At 40.0% G+C, this 27,962-nt stretch overlaps 2 protein-coding genes across 4 annotated transcripts; both read left to right on the top strand.

Moving 5' to 3' along the window:
- Positions 1-155: 155 nt before the first annotated feature.
- dhx40 (DEAH (Asp-Glu-Ala-His) box polypeptide 40) lies at positions 156-7,367 on the top strand. Its single transcript, XM_039792047.1, has 17 exons — positions 156-587; positions 1,745-1,890; positions 1,981-2,100; positions 2,249-2,485; positions 2,661-2,727; positions 3,399-3,530; positions 3,668-3,767; positions 3,895-3,981; positions 4,128-4,310; positions 4,406-4,486; positions 4,599-4,756; positions 5,045-5,159; positions 5,430-5,538; positions 5,831-5,925; positions 6,064-6,133; positions 6,265-6,493; positions 7,239-7,367. The coding sequence occupies exons 1-17, from the start codon at positions 416-418 to the stop codon at positions 7,349-7,351; spliced, it is 2,214 nt and encodes a 737-aa protein (XP_039647981.1). The 5' UTR covers positions 156-415; the 3' UTR covers positions 7,352-7,367.
- A 529-nt stretch (positions 7,368-7,896) lies between these two features.
- On the top strand, positions 7,897-27,517 carry akt2 (v-akt murine thymoma viral oncogene homolog 2). Of its 3 annotated transcripts, XM_039783219.1 has the most exons (15): positions 7,897-8,310; positions 10,125-10,297; positions 10,597-10,728; positions 10,855-10,966; positions 12,227-12,380; positions 13,598-13,729; positions 13,858-13,923; positions 14,031-14,099; positions 15,276-15,398; positions 15,545-15,673; positions 16,145-16,359; positions 20,443-20,530; positions 23,577-23,679; positions 23,795-23,898; positions 26,834-27,517. In XM_039783219.1, exons 2-14 carry the CDS (start codon positions 10,252-10,254, stop codon positions 23,872-23,874), a joined length of 1,449 nt encoding a protein of 482 aa, XP_039639153.1. In that variant the 5' UTR covers positions 7,897-8,310; positions 10,125-10,251; the 3' UTR covers positions 23,875-23,898; positions 26,834-27,517. The 3 variants fall into 3 exon arrangements, with proteins under 3 accessions (XP_039639153.1, XP_039639172.1, XP_039639164.1); XM_039783238.1 differs by lacking the exons at positions 7,897-8,310; positions 26,834-27,517 and adding an exon at positions 8,528-8,551 and having other exon boundaries at positions 23,795-24,337; XM_039783230.1 differs by lacking the exons at positions 7,897-8,310; positions 26,834-27,517 and adding an exon at positions 8,618-8,639 and having other exon boundaries at positions 23,795-24,337.
- The last annotated feature ends 445 nt before the right edge of the window (positions 27,518-27,962 follow it).

The following is a 27,962-nucleotide window of genomic DNA, read 5'->3' as shown; positions in this document are numbered from 1 at the left end:
GAATAAATAGATTTGTTTTATGTATACACGTGAACAAATCGATTTAACTTCTTGTGTAAATAAAGCTTGTATTAAAAAAAAAAAAAATCCAGCCAGACTTTTATTATGGTGGAAGAGCTTCGGTCATGTGCCCGCTGCTCGACCAATAGAAACGCTGAATGGGTTAGTTTGCGGAAGTTATTGGGCGAGCATGTTTTATGGTTTTATACATAGACATATATTATACTTTCTATTGTTGGAAACGACAGAGATAAACATGAAAGAACTCGCTAATTGTAAAGTTTAATCCCGTCTGTGGGTGGGTGTGGGTAAAAACACCGACTTAACCGTGTTCCGCATGATTAACGTCGGTATTTTTTTCGTCTGTTCAGCTCCTCACACTGTTATCTGCTGGTAAAGCTAACGTTACTTAGTTATGTCCAAATCAACGAGATTGGATTCAAAAGAAAATGAGTCCGAACACCTGCCGATCTATCAGCACAAAGCCAAACTGATTCAGGCTGTCAAAGACAGCACTTTCCTGGTTGTCACCGGCGAGACTGGCAGCGGGAAAACCACACAACTTCCAAAGTACCTGCATAAAGCAGGTAAACTGTCTTTTTGATGTCCTGTCCCTTTTAATATGAAGTTAACGTTAATGCTAATTTAGCATTAACGTTAACTTCATTACTTACTAGCATTGCTAAACACAAACTGCATAGACCAGAACTACACTGAGACAAGCGTTTGTGCTCTTAACACATTTATATACAATTTAATGCGATTTTGTTGGTTAAACCATAAAACCCGGCCTATGTGGATTAGGATAGTTCGGATAAATGTGACCACTGGATACCGTGGTAAAGTTGGTTTTATATTGAACATTGGATATTCGACACATTCGAAAAATCTATTATGCGGCTTGCCATTTTGACCTATTCATGTCATACCTCTGATGAACTCAGCTAACTCCCCTACACATAACACAAAGCTTCTTTTTTCAAAAAAAAATCTTTTCATTTTTTTAATGTAAAAAACATGCTATAAATCTATTATGCAGCTTGACCTTTTGACCTATTCATGTCAAACCACTTTTGGTGAACTCAGCTAACTCCCCTAAACATTGTACAAAGCTTATTTAAAGAAACAAACATAAAACATTCTTTAATTTTTAAAATATTTTTTAATATTAAAAAATGCTATAAATCTATTATGCGGGCTTGACCCTTTGACCTATTTATGTCAAACCACCAAAAACATCCTTTGATTTTAAAATATATTTTTATATTAAAAAATGATATAAATCTATTATGCAGCTTGACACATGCACATCAGTCGCGGGGGTAACTAAGCAGCCGCCCAGCCCGCTGCAGAGATCTGGCAGGATTGAAAAAGCAGAAGCTTTCAGCGACTTTACATTGAAAAAACGATGCAGCGTACATTGATGTTAAAATGAATACAGGTTGGCAGGACGGTCTGAAATGTTTTGCACGGTCTTTTGCTGTACGTTTTATTGGTACATGTGAGATGTTCGAGTCACACACGTGTCGTCTTCAAAAACTAGGAAATGAAATGTGTTACGTCAACCCGTTCTCACTTCCGCTTGGTCATTGGCTGTGATTGGTTGAATTCGCGGGAAACTCCGGATATTGGTGAAGAGTAAAATATATTTATAAAATGAAAGGATTTATTTTTTTTTTTTTTAAAGACTTTACCAAGGTCCACTGGATTCTAATATGAGCCACTACTTTTTAATTTTGTGTAGGTCTTTGTAAAGATGGCAAAATTGGCATCACCCAGCCCCGCCGGGTGGCTGCCATCACAGTGGCTCAGAGGGTAGCCCAGGAGATGCAGTGCAATCTGGGTAGAGAGGTTGGCTACCAAGTACGCTTTGATGACTGCACATCACCGGTGAGAGGCAAAGAGGATTCATCCCCTGTACATAATACAACACGTTTATTGTAAATGTTTAACATAAAGATGTGACTGTGTTTGAGCCAGAGCACCGTGGTGAAGTATATGACAGACGGCTGTTTGCTCAGAGAGATCCTGGCAGATCCTGTACTTTCTCAGTACAGTGTTGTAGTCTTGGATGAAGTCCACGAACGCAGCCTTAACACAGTGAGTCAATATGACATTGACCTAATATCATTAACATTTAAAATTTCTGTGCTGTAGTAGTAAGATGCACACAGATTGTCAGCATACTAAATTTACTTCTTTGTCAATCTTTCAATGCATACTTTGAGTAAGTGTTTATTTGTTGCAGGATATTCTCCTGGGTTTACTGAAGAAAATGTTCTCCAACCCTGCTAAGACCCCCAAGGGCCGATCAATCCCTTTGAAGGTGGTGGTGATGTCCGCCACCTTGGAAACGGACAAACTTTCAGCTTTTCTTGGCGGCTGTCCCATCTTTTCTATTCCAGGGAGGGCTTTTCCTGTCACCTGCACATTTGGTTTTGCTGTAGGACCTAAAGACATAGAGAGCACTGGTTATGCAAAAGAGGTACTGAGTTTTAGCTTTGATTCAGGTGTTTTTATTTTTTATTCTTAGGATGTTACAGGAACAAAAAACACTTACTTTAACTCGGTTTCCCATCTTAATCATTACTCGTTAATCAAGTTTATATATGTGTTTATAGCTTGATGCTTATTGTTGCCCTTCATCTTTTGCTCCTTAGGTTGTCAAAGTGGCCCTTGATGTGCATACCAGTGAAATGGCTGGGGATATTCTTGTGTTTTTGACAGGTAAGTCATAATTAATAGTCTGTATCCACGACGTTTCACTTCCGGGATTTCTCCGGTGCCGCAGTAAATTCCACCGGATGCGTGTCTTTTCGCTGATGTCCGTTTCCTTCCGCTTTCTTTGTGTTGGAATTTTAAACTCAGGTTGATTTATGACGACTATGGTTAACTACTCCCCATATCTCTGCATGGTAAATCGTGACAGCTAGCTAGACTATCTGTCCAATCTGAGTTTTCTTTTGCACGACTAAAACAACTTTTGAACGTACACGTTCCACCAAAACAAGTTCCTTCCCGCCGCCCATGACGATTGTGATTGGTTTAAAGAAATGCCAATAAACCAGAGCACGTTTTTCTCCCATCCCAGAATGCTGTGTATTGTATTGTTATACTGCATACTTAACAGTATTTTCTTATATTTCTTACTTACTGTCCTTTCTGTTTTTATTCTTATAAATGTTGTACTTTGAGAAAAAAGATTAACCAGAGTCAAATTCCTTGTTTGTTTATGCAAACCTGGCCAATAAAGCTGATTCTGATTCTGTGTGGACTAGCCAGACCTTCATGTGCAGCACTGTGGAGGAAGGTCTGGCAATGCCAGACTGTAATTAAGAAGCTTATAGTATATTTTAACCCTGACAAAATCAGTCACATTAATCCTCCATATTTGACAGGTCAGTCAGAGATTGAGCGGGCCTGTGACTTGTTATATGAAAAAGCTGAGTCTATTGATTACCGCTACGATGTGCAGGACCAAACAGTGGAGGGCCTTCTTATTTTGCCTCTTTATGGATCCATGCCCACTGGTAAATACATACAGACTTTACATCTTATTCATTGTTAAGAAGATTCAAATTTTTTCCAGATTAAGTCAATCTCTTTTTTTGTGAGGATACTGCAAAAGTTAAAACAAAAACATCTATCATTTATGGTCTCATCCTAGATCAACAGAGGCAGATCTTTCAGCCTCCACCTTCAGGAATAAGAAAGTGTGTAGTGGCCACAAACATTGCAGCAACATCTCTCACCATCAATGGCATAAAGTAAGTGAGGCCTGTGGTTATTGGCTGACTGCTAGGCTGAATTTATCAGATATACAACAATGACTTGTGTGCTATTGACAGCATTCAAATATTTCACGCAAAACATATCCAATTCTTCCCCCTAAAGGTACATCATAGACAGCGGGTTTGTGAAACAACTCAACCACAACTCAAGGGTGGGCATGGATATCTTGGAGGTGGTGCCTATTTCAAAGTGAGTTCTTGAATAAATAATTACCGTGTCATTTGACCTGCAAATAGGTTTGTTAATGTGATTTTCCTGCCAACACCCATGCCATGTAAAAAGCATGCCAACAAAGATTTGAACTGGAAGTTTTTTTTTGTTGTGTGTGTGATTAGGAGTGAGGCTCAGCAGAGAGCAGGCCGAGCTGGAAGAACCTCAGCCGGGAAGTGCTTTCGAATCTACACCAAGGAATTCTGGGAGAAGAGCATGCCTGAATATACAGTTCCGGAAATCCAGAGGACAAGTCTGACTGCAGTGATACTCACACTCAAGTGCCTGGGCGTTCATGATGTCATTAGGTACACTGATTCCCATTCTGAGTTTGTTTGCGTTCTTATATTTACAAAAAATTATGTATGTTGTCTTTACCTTCTGAGTTTTTTTTTTTTTAAAGGTTCCCTTATCTAGACTGTCCAGAGGAACGGTTTATTCTCGAGGCATTAAAACAGCTCTACCAATTTGATGCCATCGATAGGTAAGTGGTTATACCGGTTGACCTGTGGACTTCCAAGCACAATCAGTAGTGGCTTTTAGTAATTCTTTGTGAAACTTCATGAGCTCTTATCTGTCTGGTGTGTTGGCTGTAGGAGAGGTAGAGTGACCCAGCTGGGGGAGCTGATGGTGGAGTTCCCCCTGCACCCAGGCCTTACCAGGGCCGTGCTCAAAGCCGCCTCGCTCGGCTGTGAGGACCTACTGCTCCCTGTGGCCGCCATGCTGTCTGTAGAGAACATTTTCATCAGGCCAGGTCAGCAATGTAGCTTTAAAGGGGAACAAAAAGCATCTGTTCAATTAAAAACTATGAGGGAGAAAAACATAGAGCTTACAAAAAATAAAAAATAAATAAACATTTATTTTGTTATCCATAATATTTGGTTTATATTATTAAAGGAATAGCAGTAGCATTTCACTTAAAAATTGAGCCAAGGACGTTTTGTATTATTTACTGAAATGTTGGTTTAGTTATTTATTGAGTGTGTCAGGAAATGACACATGCCGAGAAGTGTTGTGTGAAGACCTCTCTTCCTTCCTGCAGGCCACCCTGAGAAGCAGAAAGAGGCAGATAAAAAGCACAGAGCGCTGGCTGCCAAGAGCGGCAGTATGAATGACTTTGCCACTCTCCTCAGTGTGTTTCAGTCATGTAAATCCAGGTAAAGAACTTTACTGATTAATGCTACAAGATGCATCAGTATTATTTGTATGTGTGCAAAGAAATGTCAGTGTTAGTCTATCACTTGCCATGTATTCAGAATTTTATACTGCATGATTTTATATATATATATATAAAATCATATATATATCTATATATATATATATAGATATATATATATATATATATATATATATATATATATATATATATATATATATATATATATATATATAGTATTAAGTGTCAGCCTTTGTCCTGCATCCTGCAGTGACAGACCCTCAGCCTGGTGTAAGGATAATTGGATCCACTGGAGGGCGCTGAAGTCAGCCTTTAGTGTGGAGACTCAGTTGCGAGAGATCCTCCTCCGCCTGCAACAGGTATAGCAATTTACATCACCAAGTCAAGCGTGGTGTGTGTCCATGCCCTGTTAAATGCTTCATATTGCTGTAAATATTACAACTAACTGCAATGCACCATGCTGCCTATTTAGTATTAGCTGTTATAGACCATGCTTGCTCCCCACACTAATGTTGTACTTGAATAATTGTAATGGACCTCTTGCAGATCACTGGGCTCAGATGTTCAACTCTGTCATTTATTCATTTATTGTTTTGTTTGCCAACACACTGCTATGATCATTAATTTGAGTGTGACCCTCTTTCCTTTCAGAAGAAAGATTTCCCTGTGGACACATTTGATGGCAATAAGAGCGAACTCTTCAGACGATGCCTGTGTACAGGATACTTCACCAACGTTGCCAGAAGGTATCCCCAAGGTTAATTTAAAATGGTCCATATTCAACTCTGGTTTGCGATTCCTTTATTACTGTATCTCATAGTAATGTCAATTATTGCTGGTTGTGAATAATTGTTGAGTCCATTTTTTTTCCCCACCCCACATAGGTCCGTTGGAAAGGTGTTTTGCACAATGGATGGCCATGGATCCATGGTTCACTTTCATCCATCATCATCGGTAAATGCATAAAAAAAAAAAATAATAATAATAATAAAACACAGTTTTCATAGAGGACACAATTTTGTTTGGAACCAAAGCTTTCATACTTTCTGAATTCTCCTTTGATCATAATCCCTTGATGCTCTAAGCTGTTTGACCAGGAGGATGAGCTGAACTGGGTCATTTTCCACGATGTGCTGGTGACCTCACGGGTGTATATTAGGACCGTGTGTCCTATTCGATACGAGTGGGTGAAAGACTTATTACCTAAACTCCATGAGGTGGATGTCTATGAGCTGAGCGGTGTGGCGAGAGAAGAAGTGACTGATGAGGAGATGATAAAATGGGAGACCAGGGAAGCTGCCAAAAGACAACCAGGTCGGCAAAATGATTTATATATATATATATATATATATATATATATATATATATATATATATATAGTGATGTACAGCTTAATGGTCTATGAAAATAAATGAAATGATCGAAAATAAGTGACACAGGGTGACTTAAAGTGATGGTTCGGAGTAATTCACCCTAGGGTCCTTTGCACCATGACCTCGAGCCAAACACCCCCCCAGAAGCTTTTTTCACCTGGGTCGAACATTGGGAGAGTTAGCGTAGAGTAGCGTTATCAGCTGAATAGCTTAGCGCAGGGGCTAATGGACCCACATTTGTATCTCGTAAGTTACCCCACTAATAATGCCCGAAATGATACCAAACGTCTACAAGTAGTACAAATAGGTTATGCTCTCATAAAACGATGGATTGGAAAGTTTGTAAGTACACCAGAAGTTTATGTAAATAACACTTGCCTGCTGGCTTCTGCTCTTTGCTGTTGTTGCTGCTGTAAGACGAGTGCTTAGGGACGTCACTGAACACTGAAAAGAGATGCAACAAAAATATTTTTTAATTTAACTTTTTTTTTTAAAGTAAGTGCTGTAGTATATATAGCAGGAGACAAGTAATAATTGAGGTAAGTTTGGAGACATGCAAAGGACCCTAGGGTGAATTACTCCGAACCATCACTTTAAAAGGCACTTGGGCATGACGATGTTAATTGTTTTACAGAGTGAATGAAGTCATGTATAACAAACCAAATTATAACTTTGTCCTTTTTCAGAGGTTTCTACTGAGGATGTCATGAAGAAGCTGGAGAAGCGAAACAATGATGTCACTGTCAGCGATGCTCGTGCTCGCTACCTGCAAAGAAAGCAACAAAGACAACAAAAATAAAGCTCTTTGACAGAAAGCAATTGTTTTTGAGGATATGGTTCCTATAATATATCACAAAGGAGCATTTTTGGAAATGATATCTGAATAATAAATATTTGTTACATTTATAACATTGCCTCTCTCTTTAATGCCTCCACTTTACACACAATGCTGTAGCAGTAGTTAGTTTCATCGATCTTTTGACAATGTTCACATATAAAGAAAATGTGTGTTTTTTTACTTAAACTAAATAGATTAAAAGAAAACGTTTGGTTTAAAGAGGAGGTGGGAACACTGGGTAAAAAAAAAACACATTCCGGGACATTTTGCATTAATTTTAAAGTCTTTTACACTGCCTATCTCTCACACAATCTGTACACCAGTTGTGCAGTTGGGTTGAGATTCAGGTTTTGTGTAAATATTTTAAATCTGTAGCCTGCTTTTATCTGTCCTGAACTGCAAACTTGTTTTTAAAAAATAAGGTTACAGTAGTACTTGATGTACTTTCTGTTCAGGTGCAGTGGACCCTCTCTGGCCTCGTACGTCACTTCCTTTTGTATGAGTCTGCTGGGCTGCTGTAACTTACTGTCTGTCTGGCTGGGACGGAGGGCTTCCACGCTAGCAGGCGACTAACCACATTTAACCCTTAAGGAAGCGGTTTTATCTGTCCTGGATTTGGATATTATTAGTACTCGTATTCGACATAACTATCCATCAAGTTGGAGCTCAGTTGACTTATATTTTCTCGCTGGCTCACATAGCTACGCTTCTGTGAACCACTGCAGCAGCAACAGACCAAGCACGCCGCCGCTGTTGTTGTTGTGAGAGAAGAAAACAAGCTCGGCAAGCACTCCGTAAGCTGTGTGATCATTGACAGAGTTCAATACACACACGCTTCAATTGATAACTGGTGGGATCTTTGTGCAGCGTACTTTCGAGCCTCTTCAATAAACTGGGAATATTTTGTCGCTGAAGTCGAGGTAAGGAAAGCCGGGGTTGTGAGAAGTAGCGCAAATGGCTAACTGACATGCTAACTAGCTGTTAGCTTTTGGCTAGCTGCCTTGTTTGGTCGTCATGGTCAGTGTCCTAACTGCTGTCTGTCGCGCCACTTGGCCAAACTGCCCATTAGCTAGCTATAGCTAGTTGAAGTGTTTTAGCAACGTGTTTACTGTTAAGCTAACGTTACGATAGAAAAGCCAACGATGTGCCTGTCTTTGGAAGGTAACACTAACGTTTGTTGACTTTCCCTCAGCTAGCTAACGTTACGCTGAAAGGATGAGGATGTGTTAACGCTACGTTAATGTTTACGGTAGGCAGTGTTTTTCAGACATTGATTAACTGTAGCTAATAATCTAACTGGTGCTAGCTACCTGTAAACCAAGTACCTTAACGCTTGGCTAACGTTAGATATTATTGTAACGTTAGATGCCAAGACCATTGGATATTTAAGTGGTGTAAGTACAAGGTTGTAATAATAATACGTTTATTTAATATAGCACCTTTTACAGAACAAAGTCACAAAATGCTTTACAACAGTAAAATTGTTAAAAATTAAACACACAGTAAATAACAAGTGATAAAAGGAATAACATAAAAACAGGAGGTACAGTGAGAAGTTGTGCTTCATATTTAGTTAAGTTATTCTGTTATCTCAAAAAGCAGCCAGTATTACTCTAACCATTCAAATAAGCCTAGTAGGTGTAAAGTTATGTATAAAGCCGTGGATGCACCTCTGATGGCCATAGAGTCTGAAGTTGCAGGCAGCCTTATCTTTTTTTCTTTTTTTTATCTTTGTAAACAAAGCAGTTCAAACAGTCTTTGTGTTCTGGTGACTGTATGCACTGTAATATTCAACCCCATCACTTTCACTGAAATACTGTGAAATTCTGGTAAACCTATTATCTGACATAAGCTGTTGATTCAGGGCTGACCCTGGTTTACCAAGGCCTCTCCACAAACATTCAGCAAGAGCTGTGGGAGGCTATTACATTTGACAATACAGAGATTTGCAGCCATTTAGCTAATTATTAGATCATTGGAATGTTCTATACATTATTTGTACTTTGCCACACCAGAGTAACAATATCTACCGTATTTAAATATATGTTGAAACTAAAACACTAATGTGTGTCAGGGAGAGTTGCATGAGATTATGGAGGTGCCTGGAGTTTTAATAATCTAGCTTGTGGTCATGATAGTCATTATGCTAGTTCCATTTTGGATGTCTCTGTCATAAGTGTCAGATAATCCGATATGAGGTGGTGAGCAGACGTGCAGATTTCAGCAGTTTTCTTTGTGGTGGAGTTGTGTTTCAAGGCAACAGAATGCCTGAGAAAGGTGAGGAATTTATTCAAGCGCAGTGCTGTGGTGACAACACTCAGATAGGCATCAAGAGCAATACACTTTTTTGGAAATCTATGCCTTCTCCTTTGCATTCCTGGCTCAAGGGTTACTTCCTTTAGGCCCTGTTTCACATATATTTTTATTTGTTAAAACTATTACCCAAGACTGTTTTTATTCAAAATGAGGACATGAATTGTAAATAGAAAATAGTTTTTATGACATAAGTGTCCACTTGACATTCTGTTATTTCTGTGTGATGTTTTATTTTTTTCTGATACAGGTAGTTTATAGCCCATTTCGAATGAATGAACGTTGATGATCTTTGTGAATTGTAATTAAATGTTAAAGCTACACCAGGCTACAATTAGCATTGGTTTTGTGTTTAATGGACAGTTTGTAACTCATTGTTCCTTCTGCATTAACAGCATTTCTTTCTGTTCTTTTCCTCCAGGTATTACATGATATAGTTGTTTTTGATCTGAGCCACTGTCAGACTCTTGACCAATAGGAACAGTTTGCACAATTTCCACCAGCTTCTCTGCAGCCCCCTCCCAACCCAGACAGTCCTCTGCCCCAGCATGAATGAAGTCAGTGTTGTGAGAGAAGGATGGCTCCATAAGAGAGGTAAGGGGGCCCCTTTTGTTCACCGGCCATCATCTGAGTCTACCTAAAAGTGATAGTCCATCTATGTTTTAAGTATTAAATACCCCCCTCTCCGTAGGTAAGGTAAGGTAAGGTATCTGTCAAGTTTATAGTTTCCTCATTTATGGAGAACAGATGTGTGCGTAGTTCAGTCACTTATGGATTCCCATTGTAATGACATTATGACACGGAGGCGCCATGTTATGTAAAGTCGAAACACATGAGCATAATCAAACATTAAAGTCAGTTGGATCAGAATTCTTCATGTGTCTGTTTTATAGGTGAATACATTAAAACATGGAGGCCTCGGTACTTCATCTTAAAGAGCGACGGCTCCTTCATTGGCTACAAAGAGAAGCCTGAGGTGTCCAGTGACCACAGCCTCCCACCACTCAACAACTTCTCTGTCGCAGGTCAGTTTTCCCTTCTGGCTGGCAAATTTCCAAGAGTCAGAATAACATCCGAGAAGGGTTTTTATGTTTTGTTGTTAGTGCCTTCAGTTCTCCAGTGTTGGTTGATGACGCGTCTCTGCCTTATAGAATGCCAGCTGATGAAAACGGAGCGCCCAAGGCCCAATACGTTTGTCATCCGTTGCCTGCAATGGACCTCTGTTATTGAGCGCACCTTCCATGTAGACAGCAATGAGGAGAGGTAAGACACATTCAAGGGTTTTATTTTTAGTTGTGTTTACTGTCATTATGGTAGAAAAATTCAATGTGAGAGTGCCACCTGTAGTGTGCGACCAGTAAATCTGAACATTCAATTTACATGCGGAAAAAAAGTATGTCTAAACTTGAATACCGGGACAATATGAAAAATGCTAAATCTGTTCTTCCTGCTCAAACTAAACAACAAATCTGGTTAGGAGCTGAACAGACAGACTGATGAGCCCAGTAAAGCTCTGTTCTGTTGCCTCTTGCTCGCCATCAATAACAGTATGGTGTTTCAGGATAGCCAAACTCCCTATGTAGTTGTTCTCACTGAGATATATTATATATAAATACATATCATTTTTATTTTTATTTTGTCAGACAACTGAATAAGTACAAAAAAAAAAGTCCTTTGATCAAAGCTTATAAAAGCAAATGTTAACCAAGGCGTTCTTTTGGAGGGCCTTTCCCTGAAACCTCAGTCAAATCGTGTATTGTGTGATTCAACACAGCATAAACATAGATACAGGTCAACAATAACACCTCTAAGTGTTGAATTCAGATGTGTCAACTGGAAAGGATATTGTGGCCATGTAAAACACTGTCTTAGTGCAATAGAAGGCCCAAATAAATGAAAAGGGGGAACAAAATTAGTCAGTTTAGTGTGGACATAGTCTCAGAGTCCTAGCCTTCTGTCTCTAATGTAGATTAAAATGTAAATGACCGAAGTATTGGCAGTGTCTTGAGGGAAAAATGTGTTTTACATGAGAAACTCATCACATATAGAAAGGACAGAAAGACAAAGGGAGCAACATTTTTACAAAATTAAACAGAGGTTTGGATTGTTAACTACAGGCAATGAAATTAATTTTAGTTTGCAAGAGTACGAAAGACCATCATGCTTGAAATAGAATTCAGTGCCAGATTAGACCTGATTATGCACCCCTAACCTAAGCTATCATCATTGATTTTTGTTTACATGGGCACTGCCAAGAACCAAATCCCAGCAGCCCCCCAGATTATCCTCTACCTTCTAAATTGAATTTGCTAGACTACTGTATTTCCTTTAAGATATATTTTTGGCACAGCATCCAAACCATCTGTCTGAATAGAAAGAGTTTACAAATAACATGTTAACTACAATTTGTGCCTTGAGGCAAAACTTCTGCAAATTTGAATGTTTATAGAATAGATTCAGAGTAATGTAGACATGGCTTTGGCTAGATTTAATAAAGGTAATGTTTGTTTTCTTCTGGGTCAGGGAGGAATGGATGCGATCGATCCAGGCAGTGGCAAATAGCCTGAAGAGTCAGCAGCAGGATGAGGAGCCCATGGAGATTAAATTTGGCTCACCAAGTGACAGCAGTGGCACAGAGGAGATGGAGATTGCTGTGTCCAAATCCCGCACAAAAGTGGTCAGTATTTGCACAAGCAGTGCCTGGCAGCTGAGTGTTTGCTGTGTTTGTTCAGCTAAGCTCATCTTTATTGAGCAAGTTGTTTAAACTTTAAGCCTCTTTCTCAAAGCTTTTTTGGTGAAGCAACCTTTTAAATGAGTGGAGGGCAACATTTGTGTGTATATTTTGTCTAGTGCCGATTCACTTCAAGTGATTTTTAATGGCTCTGGTTTTAGCGACGTAGTTTGTCTATTTACTGCTGACTTCGTCATGCAGCGTAAGAAGTATGTAGATATGCAGTATGTGTAAAGCTTGATTTATGGTTCTACGTTGAATCTACGCCGTAGGTACTTACGTAGGTACGCACAGATATGGACCCTATGCCGTAGCCTGACATGCACCTCCCCAGAAATGTAACCACACGTCTCGGCGACGCAGACTGCAGCAATAGTGATTGGTCTGCTTGGCTGGGCTTGGTAGCGTCGCATTTCCCTCTACTCATTTCCGGGTTCTCCTTCTCTGTAAACAACATGAAATCAAGGAGAGGATTAACTGTTCATGCTACAGCTTTCCCACTGTGGTCAGACACTTAGTTTCTCCGTCATCACCGCCGGAGTCGGTACTCTCTCCGACGCTAATCCTGCCACTGTCTCCCTATTTCTAACACACACACACTCCCCACGCATACACACATACCGGCTCTGCTATTCTCTTAAAGAGATATGCTAAAACGATGCAAACACACCCTCACAACGGTGTAGGCCACTTACGTATGCTATGGCATAGAGCCTATGTACAACCATAAATCCACCTTAACGGCTATATGTACTGCATTTCTTCATACTTTTTACATTTACTGATCAAGTAAAAGTTTGTGGTTCTTCATAGTAGTTTGATTATTTTGGCGACATTTTTCTTGTACTTATTTATATAATTTCCCTGCTTTACATTGTATGTGATATTATTCAAATAGTGATCAGTGTCTACCTTTTCTACATACCTGTCACTAGAGGCCTGCAAATTTCTTTCTTTTTGTCCAGTGTAGAACATATTCCACTTTCTTGCTGCTGTTTCACAAGTGTTAATTTAAAGGTTTAGTTCTGTAATTTGAGGAGAAATATTTATAACTATTGCAGCATGTCAGGTCTCACACACGCAAGAGACGTGTGTGACATTTTTATATCTCATCAAAAACTCACGGATGCACCTTTGTCACGGCATGACCATTTTTCCTACAGACCATGAGTGACTTTGACTATCTGAAGCTGCTGGGAAAGGGGACATTTGGTAAAGTGATCCTGGTGAAGGAGAAGGCCACAGGGATGTACTACGCCATGAAAATCCTCCGCAAGGAAGTCATCATTGCTAAAGTTAGTGCTACTTACATCACAGTAGAAACTTGACTATAAATTGTTTTTTGAACAACATTGCTATCTATTTGTATGTGATCTTGCTATCATTGCATGTACCGAATGTGTATATGTGTGTATTCCTCTAGGATGAAGTGGCACACACAGTTACAGAAAGCAGAGTTCTCCAAAATACGCGGCATCCCTTTCTAACGGTGAGTTACCAGTGCCCGTATAGTTTCCTCAGTTTGTGTCTTCCAAAATTAAGGGACCATTTCATCAGTAAATTACAGACCCTAATATTTGTTTTCCTTCTCTACAGACACTAAAATATGCATTTCAAACGCATGACCGGCTATGCTTTGTAATGGAGTATGCAAATGGAGGAGAAGTAAGTTTTTCTCTTACTTCATATGGCATACAGTTGTGTCTGATGTGTTAATATACCCATGTATGACCTTTTTGAAGATTAAGTATTGTAGTCGGAGTGTAACTAAGATACCCAGCACATTGTGATGCTGCAGTTTAAGGGTCCTCTCACTCGTAACCTGTTTGGTTCCGATAAAAAATGGACCCTAATGCATTTTTCCAGTTAGTGCAGTTCATTTGGGTGTGAAAGATGTCAATCGATCAAACAACCGGACCAAGACTGTGGACTCATGATTTGAAAAGCTAAATTACTATTAAATCCATCTGCTGATGTTGAACTGATCCATAAGTGATCTGAATTGATCTGCATATCTTTGTGTTAATCCTTTGGATACCTAATAATAACTTATATAACGCATTTCATGAAACCCAAGGACGCTCTACACAGGTACAGGGGGACAAGGGAAAAAAAAAAAATTAGGTCAACACAAACGCGGACTAAAAGGAATGAAACATCCGCGCTAAATGGAAGGTGGACGTAATTTAGTCTAGGCTACTGACATACAACCACATTGCGCATTGTAAAGTTATTTTATGAATGAAATAGACATGGTATTACATACCTGAGGGCTAATTCTGGGATGTTTTTTAACCATTTACAATCCGGTAATTGTCTCCATCTTTTGAAAGCCTGACCAAGATCGACTCGCGTTTCGCCCTTTCACTTTTAGCTTTTAGTTGTTCTTCGCTTGATTTCCTTCTTTTCTATGATGGCCCCGCCCCAGGATCAGCCATAACTACAGCAGATAACTTCTAAAATGAAATTAAAATACAATCAGGCCTATATGAAGAAATCTCCTGCTACCTTTCAGCTGGCTGGATACAATAAAAGGCTTTGTGGTACATCGAAAGCTGTGACCGTTCAGAATGTGTGCTCTGTAGCCCCATCTACCTGCCATAAATCATATTTGTGACTTTGCGGGAAAAATCGGACCCGGACAAAGACACTAATAAAAACTATATAAAATAGCGTTCTCTTTCACTGTTAAATCTCGTTTGCTGTTACAGGTCATTTATGATCATCAGATGGAAAATTACACAGTTTCAGAAACATTTAAAAGTTACATATAGTCAATTTAAGGAGCATGAAGAATTGTTCTCTTTTATTCCTGTGTAAACTTTTTTTACTCCTTTTCAGCTCTTCTTTCACTTATCCCGGGACAGAGTGTTCACAGAAGACAGAGCTAGATTCTATGGTGCAGAAATAGTGTCAGCACTGGAGTACCTACACTCACGCAATGTAGTTTACAGAGATTTAAAGGTAAGGCGTCTGCTTGCTCTGACAGTATAGTATTCATTTATTGTAAATAAGATGGAGGGGTGTTCTTGAATATGCTATTACCTTAGATTGTCATACAATCTAGCTCTAAAATAGATGTCAACTAATTTGAATCTTTCCCTGCACAGCTGGAGAACCTCATGTTAGATAAGGACGGCCACATAAAGATAACAGATTTTGGGTTGTGTAAAGAGGGGATCACAGACGGTGCCACTATGAAAACCTTCTGTGGAACACCGGAGTACCTGGCACCAGAGGTAACTCACAAACACATTGGCTTCAGACTCTGACATCGATATGTTTTGTGACATAGATTATGTAAATAAGTGCTTATGCCACCGGGCGGGATGAGCACATGATGGAAACTAGTTTTGGTAAGTTGGTAGATTCATCTCTAAACATTTTGGAGCAACTTTGTTAATTTCACTGGGGGACATTATGTGAAACTAGTAAGGGCAGTCAGTAGTTCAGCTGGCAGAGCTGGTTGTCAAATGCTGGTTGTCAAAATTGTTTGCCTACCATTCGCTACCACTTTGACCTATAGAACACGGACAATCAACAGGTTCCTGGGATGGGAATGTTGGCTCTCTAAAGTTTTCTTTAAAAATGCAATGTCTGATAGCAGAAATGTATCTGCAATTGGGAAAACAAGGGCAACAATCCCTCCTGCGCTGATATTCCTATTGTTTTCCTTTCTCTCCAAACTCTGTTCATCACTACCCTGTCAGGTGCTAGAAGACAATGACTACGGACGAGCGGTGGACTGGTGGGGACTGGGCGTGGTCATGTATGAGATGATGTGTGGTCGGTTGCCCTTCTACAACCAGGACCATGAGCGTCTCTTTGAGCTTATCCTCATGGAGGAGATCCGCTTCCCCAAGAACCTGGCTCCGGAAGCCAAGGCCCTGCTGGCCGGCCTGCTCAAAAAGGATCCCAAACAAAGGTTTGTGATCTGCAGCTCATGTATGTTTTTCCACCATACACCTTGATAATCAAGCACTAATTTAGTAAATACGTGAAGAATAATTCGTAGTAATTTGTGCTGATAAGTGGTTTAGAAAAATTAACACGATAATGCAACAATGGTGTCTCTTGTTTATGGCAAGTATCGCTAATTCTATCAGTAGTTGAAAATTGGCCAAAGATTTTGAGACATTTAACCAAAATGAAAACAAGTGTTTGATAAAAGCTTGAAATTCAACATATTTCATAGTTCAGTTTTTTTGTAAACATTCAGTACACTGTTTCACCGCAGCCATATAAAAGACATGAAAAAGCATCTCACTGTATCAAGCAGTGTTTCAAAGTCAATATTTATATTTAAAGGTGCTTTAGGTATGATTGTGAAGATCCAGGACTTAGACAAAGAATTTGAACATCGATAACTTCTCAGTCCCTCCGCCCCCCCTTTCTGCTAAAGCCCAAAACGGTCTCCTAAGCCCCTCCTCCCACAAGGGAGAATGAATGCGTGTGCCTGAGCAGTGATTGACACGCAGTTAGACACCCGGCCCTGATTGGTACATCTGAACAGGGAGCACTACAGGCTGTAAATTACCTGCTTCATATAGTTCTACTGGAACATAGGGTCAGTTTCAGCAAATATGACAGAAAGTTAGTTTTATGAATCTTACCTACTGCATCTTTAAAGGGGTGATAGAATGCAAAACCGATTTTACTCTGTTATAGTTGAATAACGACAGTTCGGTGGGTAAATAGGACATACATAGAAGCTCAAAATCCCATTGACACCCCTTTACTATGAAAATCTCATATTTTGAAACTGCTGCTGAAAACGGGCGAATCTCAACAAAGCTGGAAGTTGACGTCAACCTCCCAAAAACCGGAACCTTTGTCAGCCCATGGGTGTATTAAGAGAACGGTCACGCCCCAACATTTACATAGGCTACACAACTGACCTGAGATCAGAGATTCAGGTCTTCTGAATCTAGCTAGGTCACGCAGATCTCTGCTATTCCATTACATATTGCGTCATATTCACAGGGTAGTTAAGGGCCTAATAAAATAGCATTTGGGCAATTTTCAGCCCAACCAATGTTACATACCCTATTAGGTGACCTTAAGGAACAGTGTAAAATACCCTATATAATCATTTTATCACCCCTTTAAGAGTTAAAAAACAAAAATTGTGATACTTTTCTGTACTGCAAATGCGGCTATATCTGTAATAAACTAATGTCAGATATACTGATCATTCAAGCTGATATTAAAGGTGCAATATGTAATACTGGCAGCTAGCGGTTAAAATAGTTACTGCACTACCAATTCAAAATACTGGACAGTCGTTTCCCCTGCCCCCTCCTGCCCAGACTCGAAGTTCACGGGGGTTGCCAGGCTGAGACCGCAGCATTCACAACAATGTTGCTAGACGCTTTTCTCACATAGCCAGACATTACTCCACAGCACAACAGAGTAGCTAACGTTGTGCTGGCTATATCGACAGTCATAAAAGCCCATGCTCACGCGGAGCCATAGATATATACACGACGCGGAGCTCTGTAACCAACTGACACACACTTTTTCGGCTTAAAATTACAGTATGAACCGCTAAAAACACAACAACCTCACCGTCCTCTCCACACGCCAGTCAGGCACACTTCCTCGTCTTCCTATTTTAAGCCCTCTCGTGGCTTAAAATAACTCACCGTTGTCGGCTCCAGCTGCTGAACTACACGTTGTAAACAGCCATGGACTGCTTGCCTGGTCCTCCCGGTAACGTTAGCAGTTAACAGGGTTAGCATGGCGGCGTTAGCCAGGACCAGTCGGGATCACTTTACTGGCTGTGTCTCAATTGTTTTTGCGAGTAACCAACTCGGGTAGCCTGACGTGGTCATACTCAGATTCTAGTCAGAATGTGAGTCTGAAACCGCTCCATTGGGCTGTGATTATGGGGCGTGTTCCAACCGAACCAGGAAAAAAAATGCCTCTGCATTCATTGGATAGACCAATCGGAGCAACAGAACTCAACTCAACCGTCAACAGAACTCAACACTGTATATCGTCTCCATAGCAACCACTCCTTGCACAATGCATTCGTTCTAACTTCCGACTTTTAGACCTTTTTGAAGCTGGATATATCATTTGTTGCGTGTAAATATAAATTTGGATAACATTAATGATAGTGACATGCTCGCTACAGTCGCATTTCTAGAGATGAATCGGCGAAAACACGTTTTATTTCTCAGATTCACGGCTTTGTTCTAGCGCCGGCGGTCCCTCTCTTCAGTCTCTCTCTATGTCTCTCCACCATATGACGCTCTCTCTCTCTTCAGTCTCTCTCTATCTCGCTCCACCATATAACGCTACTGTGCTTTCGGGCAGTTGTTGAGGCTCCTCCGCTGAGGATTTTAAAATGAATGCGCTGTCGATATCTTCTGTAACAGACGCGATGGTGGAATCTACACATCTCAACAAATCCAACCCAAGCGTTCTTTGGTGACGTGGTTGATTCTGTTACTGTTGATCATCTGTCCGACAATCTGATTGGTCCGAACAGATCCTGTTCGGGCAATAATTACTTCTCAACGGAGCGACTCCAGACCGAACTTCCCGACCTCGAATTTTGTGGGCGGGGCTAAGTTCGGCTGGCATCCAGGCTCGGGTACTCTAGCCATATAATTCAATGCGAGTACACAAATGTTGAAATTACATAAAATGCCCGTCCCTAGTGGCTGTGATAAATTAGCCTGAAGCTAATGCTTACCTGTTCAGGAGGAAATAAGCCAATTCTGCGTCCTTTTGGGATCTAAGCTGTCTCCATCTTTCAAATACATCTCCAATATTTACCAGCGGGTTGTTACGTCTCTGGTCACGCAACTGTTAGAAACATGCCGTTTACTTTTTTTTTTTTTTAGGTCGGGTAGAATCTATCTCCGTTGATCCTGTTCGTTTGTTAGCTGCTTTCATGGCTGTAACAACGTTACATCTGTAGCGCGCTGGGTTTACGTTTTTACAGGTATATCTGGCAACCCGGCCTGGCTGTCAAACTGGGCCGTTGATAACAACCACAGACCAAAACGTAAACATAAATTCCGTCACAGAATGTAAATTTCAAAAAGAAAAAATACTTACATTAGCATTGTTGTCAGAAAAGATAGTATTTCAGTTTAACATGTTTCCTTAATATCAGATGAGGCATTGGTGTCATTTTTGGATTTGGAGTACAAATATTACATATTGGACCTTTAAATAATAACTGATTTTGTTACCCTTTTACACTTTTGTTAATATTGCGAGATGGGGCGTTTTGTGCCAAAATTCATGTGGTGTCACACCGCATTAACATTGTCAGATAGGGCATGCTTTGGTGGAGGTCTGCACTCTCCACGAGTGCCCTTCTAGTTTTATTTATAAGCTTGCTTTGAAATGTTCTCTGAAATATTTTTTTTATTGCATGCTCAGCAACATCCAAAAACTCTAAAATTGTGAGTGGTACAATGTTTTCAATATTAAACAACACAATTTAGGATGAAAAATGCTTACTTTATGTACGGTTTCACAGTGAAAACATGGCAGTTCAGCTGAATAACTGGCTCCTGAAGATGCAGCAGTACAGCTCAAGAAAAACACGTCCGTAGCACTTGATTAGTTTTCTGAATCTTCCATTGTGCTTGGGGGCACCACATATTCAGCTATAAAATAAGTAACCACATTATTAAGCCTTTGTTCCTTCTTGATTAGTTTTGTCACGGGGTAATGGCCATAAACAAGGACATAATTGATTGTTGTTTTGGTCGAGCCCCAGTGTTTCTGGGAACAGTCGAAGAACGGCTAATATTAGCACATTGAGCACTGCCTGTCTTACTAAGACGTGCACCTGTAAGTAGTAAGGAAATGAGGACTACATGTGTCTGTCTTGTTTCAAATTGGTAAATACAAGTCAAAAGGGAACAACACAACATAAGTGCTTGTTGTACTTGTGTATGTATGGCAGTGTTTTCACAATTATCTGTACAAAGAAAAGGTAGCTGGTGAGTGGGTGGTGATGGTGTTTCTGTTTTGTTTACAGGCTTGGTGGCGGTCCAGACGATGCCAAAGAAGTGATGAGCCACAAGTTCTTTACATCTATCAACTGGCAGGATGTTCTTGAAAAAAAGGTGAGGTTCTTGGGGTGGGGGGGTATGGAGGGATATTTATTCATAATTCAAATTTCAAAAAAAAGTCCAAAGAGAAAACGAAGCAAGATCAAATTAAAAATAGTACTTTTTAATTAAAAATGGTATTATTTTAATTAAAAATGGTATTATTTTAATTAAAAATAGTATTTTACTATGCTACTAGGAAAAATCATGCCATAATTAAATGTGAAATCTAAAAGCTTGAATGGAAATACTTAAATTAAAATGTCAAATAGCCTTTCCCCTTTTGTAATTTTCATTTTGACATTTTATCTTTTGAATTTTCTGTTTTACATTTGACATTGACATTTTAAGATTCACCTTTTAGATTTCAATTTAACATTAAGCTTTTCATTTGGAAGTGACAGGTCTCAGAAATTAATTTAGTGGTGAAATAGCAGACGAAAAAAGCAATCAATTCTAGAATCTTGATCGGGAGTTTGCCGTAGTAGCAGCAGGCAACAACTGGAAACCTTTTACAATTTTCGTCTGCTATTTCACCACTCATTTCCCCATAACTTTATCTAACTATAAGCGCGGTTCAATCATGCGAGGCTCACCTGCGGCTCATCTAGAGATTCGGCATCATCACCGCTACAGCCCGTAGCGATGTGCCCCGGCCCCGGGCAAGGGAAGGAGACCGGCTTCTCCAGCAGGCTGAACCGGGCTCCCTCCCTTCCCCGCTCACATCGCTACCTGGATGTGTGACGGTTAGACGAAAGAAAGGGGACATGCCGAATCTCCCTGAGCTGCAGCTGACCCGCAAGATTCTAGAATTGATTGCTTTTTTCGTCTGCTATTTACCACTAAATTCATTTCTGAGACTGTTTTATGCGAGAAATTAACTGTGTACAGTTTGAATATGGGCAGTTTTACAAAAATTGATGGCCAATTGCACATTTTCTCCGATATGTTGTCAGACTTGGAAGCTCCAGTCTTACCCCGGATTTCCACTAGATACAGAACGGCTCCGAAACGGCGGTGGACTCATTAGGTTTCCATTAAAGTCAATGTGTGTATTTCCACTGGCTGCATAACGGCTGCGTTCCGACTCCGGTTCTATTCTACGTGAATTCGCGGTCCTCGTAACTACAGCTGTCAGTCATGGCCGCAGCCTTGCCGCAACAAATCCGGACCTAGTGGGTATTGACAGATGGCGGAGCACGCAGCAGACACGCAGCGGAGCCGGTCCGCAGACATTATGCATCCAGTGGAAATCCGGAGTTAGGTGACAGCCAACTGGCGGTGGCCGGGATCGCTTGCTTACCGGCGGCTAGCAATACTCGCAGCTAGGGATGCACGATATTGGATTTTGGCCGATATTCGATAAGCCGATATTTTCAAACTAATTTTGGCCAATGTCGATACTGATGTGTATATACACATTTTTCCCCTGATATACTATATAGGTACACTTTAATTCTACTGAAGAGAAATCCAAGTAATACACAAGACAAACATTTGATTCTACCATAAATGTATAATTTTACAAATGTAGACAGACATTCACCCCTGAAAAATAGTTAAATAATTTCACTTGGAGAATAAATTATATGCCAGTGCCACATTTTATTTTTAAGTTCAGACTTCAAACTTCAGTCCTTAGGAGTAAAATAAATAAAAATACATTTTCAAATAAAAAATTTACATCATCTCCTACTTGAACAGGTCTGCCAAATGCCTTACATCAGAGGCAACGCTAAGCCGTTCACTGTCAACACGTAGCACGACATGCACTCGTTCTTTCTATTTTCCATTTCACAAGCGTATTATCAAATGCAGATGCAATTCCAGCTGCTGTGTGAGAACCGGAGCATTCCTGTGAGTGTAGGTCGGACAGCTTTTTTCAGGGTGAAGTCTTCGTCTATCCACTGGGCAGTGAGGCTCAACATGCTAACAGGACTCAAGCTTGATGTCCAAATGTCCGTGGTAAAGCTAACGTGACTAGCGCCGCGAGGAGCTTTTCAATGCGACTGGTGACAACACTCTGGAGTTGAGATAAGGGCACATCAGAAAAGTAGCGCTGGCTATGCATAGCATACCGCGACTCCACCACGCTAAACGGCTGGTTATCAAGAGCAATACATTCAACGATTTTGTCGTTAAGCCCTTTTACCTTTGGGTGGTCGCTGCTGTATTTTGTAGCTTTGTCAAAGGACTGAAGTAGAGGCTGCTGATGGGTTTTTGCCAGTGTTTTTTCTTCTTACTTTTCAAAGTCTCAGTGCTGCTCAGGATGACTGCTCTTGAGATGCGTAATCATATTTGTAGTGTGGAACGAGAGTTGTTTTACGCTTCCTTGCATCATTGTGCTTTACAAGTGCTGCAAATAGCAAGTTTGTTATCTGTTTTACATATCTCGAAATGCCGCCACACAGCCGACATGTTGGAAGTTTAAGTTGCTGGCGCTCATGCTACGTTCATGGTCGTCATGTACGCATAGTAAACAAGCCACTCTATCGGCAAGGCTCATCGTCAGATATCTGCCGATGATGATCATTTTAAGCTTTTATCGGCCGATACTGATGTCGTGCCGATCTCATTGTGCATCCCTACTCACAGCAACCGCTGTCAGCTGGAAGTGGTTTCAGACCCTCCCACCAGCCGTCGGGCCACGCCTCCTCATTTAAATTGACACTGTCACTTCTAAATGAAAAGCTTAATGTTAAATTGAAATCTAAAAGGTGAATCTTAAAATGTCAATGTCAAGTGTAAAACATAAAATTCTAAAGATAAAATGTCAAATTGAAAATTATAAAAGGGGAAAGGCTCAAATAAAATTTCTTTTTTATATTTAAGATTTTAATTTAAGTATTTACATTTAAGCTTTTACATTTCACATTTAATTATGGCATGATTTTTCCTAGTAGCGTAGTAAACTAATACTATTTTTAATTTGATCTTGCTTCGTTTTCTCTTTGGACTTTCAATTTGAATTATGAATAAATATTCTCTCCATAGGAGGGGACATGACATTTAAAATGTGATGTTCAGAATGTAAAATGACTGATATCTTTTGTCTCCTCAGCTTATTCCACCCTTCAAGCCCCAAGTAACATCAGAGACGGACACGCGTTACTTCGATGATGAGTTCACAGCACAAACCATAACAATAACTCCCCCTGACAAGTGTAAGTATATCGACATCTGTCATTTGGATTTATACATGTTTTTGTACGCATTTATGTCTTGTTTTGAACTGGTGGATGTATTTTTTTTCCTCTCTCCCTTTTATGTATACTCTAGATGACAGTTTAGATGTCGAGGATTCAGATCAGCGCACGCACTTCCCTCAGTTCTCCTACTCTGCCAGCATACGGGAATGATCACTCAGACTCTTGAACAAGCAGGCAGGCTAACACACGATCACAATCCCACATACACACTTGCACTGCTGGGGAACGACACAAACACAAACTGGCACAAGACACATTTTCATTCGGTCTTTAACGCACGTACACACGCAGACACGTACACACACACACCCACATCCTGGCTATTCAGACAAGACAGGGATCATCAAGTATGAAATGAACACACAGGCCGTGACTGACTGACCTCAGCAGGTTTATGTGGATAGACTGGCAGCTTTGCGTCTGTGCGTCCTCTCAGGGTTGGCTTTAGGCTTCCCTGCAGGACCTCTGCTGCACTACACTGGGGTACCACATCAAAGCCTTGACACTTTGAAAACCAGGTTATGCCAGCAAGTACCACCTCTTTACCAGCTGTACCCATGCTACACACACAAAATACCAACCCATGCATAGACTGCATATATATATATATATATACATACACACACACACACACACACACATACAAATGTACTTGATAGAATAAAAAATTTAAAAAACATAATCAAAATTAGGAAAATGGAAAAGATTTGGGGTAAAAGACAATTTTTTTATTTCATCGATTGTTACGGTTTTAAATGTAAAGCCATATTTCTGCATTTTTTGTGATTTATTTTTTTTAAACAAGTGCTCTTTCTGGAACTTGCTGTTACAAATCAAGTGTGGGACTGTTCCTACAGTAGGGGGGAAGAGGGGGAGGGGAGGAGGGCGGCCATTTCTGTGTTTGCACTGCATGTGTGTGTATAAGCGAATGGACGTGTGAATGTGTGAATGTGTGCGTGCATATGAGTGCAGGAGGTTGGATGAACAACCATTTTGATTCTCAGCCATCCATTTGTGTCTTTTTTCATGTTTTGAAACTCTGAACAATTGCTGGAATATCGACAAGAGAGGACACTACACAAGACACTCAATGGCCTTTTTTTTTTTATATATATAAAGGGAACAAGCATGTAATTTATGATTGATGTGACCGGCTTGATGCTAAATTGACTCCGTCAGGAATAGAAACTAGGATCTCTTGCATGGCTAACCTTTTGCTTTAAAAGCTGCATTAATTGAACTCGAAGTGATGCAGCAGTCAGTCCATGTCACTGTGTCCAAACTGACTTACCGAAATGGTAAGCTACATCTAGCTGCTGGTTGAAGGTGCAACAGCGAGTTTTCATTAAGGCCAGTCACTATGTGTTTAAGAGAGTAAGAATAGAAGGAAAGAGGAGAATAGAGACTAGACGCTTCAGCACAGTTGTTCCCCAACCTGTCTAGAGAGACCAATGTAGACACACACAGCCATCCGCTGTCCTCGATCCAGTAATTCTCTCTCCCTAGCTGGAGAGTTAGGCACAAATCTTTTGTTTATTTTCTATTTGTAATATCTATGTACGTTTTTAAAGATATTTTTTTAATATTCCCCTATTTAAACATTTTTTTTTTTCCAATTTCAATCGTTGTTCCGTCTTTATGAAGAGGCCAAAAATTGACTGACTTGGTGGACGTTTAACACTTCAAATGATTCCACATTGATGTTTAGAACCTTTTTTTTTGTTTTCTTTAAAGGTCCCATGACATGGTACTCTTTGGATGCTTTTATATAGGCCTTAGTGTTCCCCTAATACTGTATCTGAAGTCTCTTTCCGGTGTGGCCTTGACCAACTGCCACTTTGCTCGTTTGAAAACCATGATGTCTCTCTCTCATGGGTGGGCCAAATTCTCTGGGCGGGGGAGGCAACCTTCCTCCTTATGACCTCATAAGGAGCAAGGTTCCAGATCGGCCCATCTGAGCTTTCATTTTCTCAAAGGCAGAGCAGGATACCCAGGGCTCGGTTTACACCTATCACCATTTCTAGTCACTGGGGGACCATAGGCAGGCTAGGGCAATGCATATTAATGTTAAAAAAAACTCATAAAGTGACATTTTCATGCCATGGGACCTTTTAATGATTTGTTTCAGCACTTAAATCTGCGTAGTTGTATGTCTGGAGCAACAGTCTGCAGGTTTACAATCCAAATAAACGCTGAATGAGCTGGTCCACCAACCTTCAGCCTGCAGACAGAGTGAACTAATCAAAACATCAGCTTTATTGTTAAGTTGAAAATCTGCATACATTGAGTCATGATGGCACACGAGAACACACACGAGTGCTAATATTGATGCAAGCATTTTATATTCCATATTGCTGGAAGAGATGTTGGTTGCTCTTTGAGCTTCACTAAAGAAACATCAAGATCTTTTTGTTTCTCATTGTTTTGTTTATTTTTTTCCTTTTTTTTTTGTCGATCTATTTCTCAAATTCTGGAAGACACATTGTCTTGTTTAAGTATACATTATATAAAAAAATATATATTAAAAGTTTCTAAACCGCTTTCATTTTTATTACGTTCTTCATTTCACGGGTTTCCATGGGAGGAATGCTTATTTAGCTAAGATGGTAACTATCAGTAATTTGATTTTAAATGGGCAGTTAATTTTTGGTTTGCATTATCACATTCCTTAGGCTGAACTAATTGAGCATTTAAAAGGAAAGTAATATCAAGGGAAATTCACATCAGTTTGATCATTCTTTTTTTAAACTAGAGAGAAAATAATCCCAATGCAGAACACATTTTAAAGCTGTACTCTAAATATATATTTTACAGACAGTGCTTTAAAGTTGACTGCAGGGGTGTGAATAATGAAATTGGTAGTTTTCTAGCATTCTCCGCAGAGAACTTATTTTACAGCAATGTTTAAAAAACTATCGGCATTCTCTGGGATAACCCTCATGTCACATTAATTTGTTTTTATTAAGTTTGTGTGAGTGACAGAGCGTGATGTTTGAGTGAAAGTGGTGATGAGGACACAGAGAAGCAGCAGGTTTTTGACTAATCTTTGGGCACCAGGTGGCCCCAGTTCCTGCAGATGATAATGTGATCAAATGGCTTTGATTTACAGTTCACAACTCCAGCACATCTTCTCACTGGCTCAGGCACAGCCATCATACTCTAGCCTAGTGTCCTGCTTTGGAAACGGCAGGATTGGATATCAGAACCACTGCACTGATGGACTCTACTGTGGATTTGCCTTCATTGCTATCATGGCCATATGGGGGTGCTGCTGAACTTTTTTAATATTGGTTGTGAAGCCATACTCTGAACCTCGCTGCTGGCCACGCTTTAAGCAATGCTTCACAGCTGAACATGCAAGTTGATACCCCTGACCTCTCCTGTAGGCATACACAGGCACAATAAGTGCCTCCTCACTATTGTGTAAATACCAAAAAAAGAGCTTGATGGTGAATGCAGCATTCGTAGAGGGGGAGGCCTGCAGCTTTGTAGTATTTGATTTGCAGCTTTACTATGATTACCTTGCTTCTCTGTATATTTGAATGTGATTAACAGTCACGAATGTCACACCTGATGCTGGTGTAACAAGAGTTTGTCTGCTTTTTGCTGTTAGTTGAGGCTCAGAGGGCAATGAAAAAAAAAAAAGCAATCTTTAAGGGGAGGACATGTCCTGGTAGACAGTTTCAGCCCCCCCTTTGCAAGACTTTACAATGTAACGGGTGATACCTGCTACAATATGGTAGCTTATAACATTTGCAACTATAATGTGCCAGTAAACATTTTTACTGAATAATGCTGTGTCTTCTTTTTTTGTGCTATGTTTACAGTATACACTGTACACCCGCACAATCTTATCCAACCCACTACAACAGCTCTGCAATTTTTTTGTATAGCAGTGTTCAATATATGAGGGACTTAGCTACCAGGGCCTGGATGTTATCAGGAAATTAGAAGGTTTTAAAGTTTTACATGATTAGTTTTTTTTTTTTTTTTTTTTTTTAGGTAAAATCATTAAAGCCCATGTTGCAAGGTTTATTTTCTAACGATTTTTTTGCAATTTGCTTGTTGGTAATAAACATTTAAACTGTTACCCAACAACATCAAATACAATGGATATCACAAAACGGAATAAAATACGAAAAAGTAGTACTTTTTTTACAGTGGTTTCTCCTTCCCCCCACAATGCATTGCATGACGTCACGTTGGGGAGACGACAGGCGAAAGCCCCGTCTCGGTTC

This window comes from Perca fluviatilis, chromosome 2 (genome assembly GCF_010015445.1).
Source record: "Perca fluviatilis chromosome 2, GENO_Pfluv_1.0, whole genome shotgun sequence".
NCBI classification, from domain to species: Eukaryota; Metazoa; Chordata; class Actinopteri; order Perciformes; family Percidae; genus Perca; species Perca fluviatilis.
The sequence above is the reverse complement of the archived record's forward strand: the minus strand, read 5'-3'. Positions and strand labels throughout refer to the sequence as shown.

What these genes read in the sequence shown, in the direction of transcription:
- dhx40 (XM_039792047.1), top strand. Translation starts at nt 416, where the DNA reads ATGTCCAAATCAACGAGATTGGATTCAAAAGAAAATGAGTCCGAACAC. An exon ending in TTTCAGTCATGTAAATCCAG is followed by an intron (nt 5,160 to 5,429) that starts GTAAAGAACTTT and finishes TGCATCCTGCAG; the next exon opens with TGACAGACCCTCAGCCTGGT. An exon ending in TCCTCCTCCGCCTGCAACAG is followed by an intron (nt 5,539 to 5,830) that starts GTATAGCAATTT and finishes CTTTCCTTTCAG; the next exon opens with AAGAAAGATTTCCCTGTGGA.
- akt2 (XM_039783219.1), top strand. Translation starts at nt 10,252, where the DNA reads ATGAATGAAGTCAGTGTTGTGAGAGAAGGATGGCTCCATAAGAGAG. An exon ending in AGGAAGTCATCATTGCTAAA is followed by an intron (nt 13,730 to 13,857) that starts GTTAGTGCTACT and finishes GTATTCCTCTAG; the next exon opens with GATGAAGTGGCACACACAGT. An exon ending in AAAAAGGATCCCAAACAAAG is followed by an intron (nt 16,360 to 20,442) that starts GTTTGTGATCTG and finishes TTTTGTTTACAG; the next exon opens with GCTTGGTGGCGGTCCAGACG.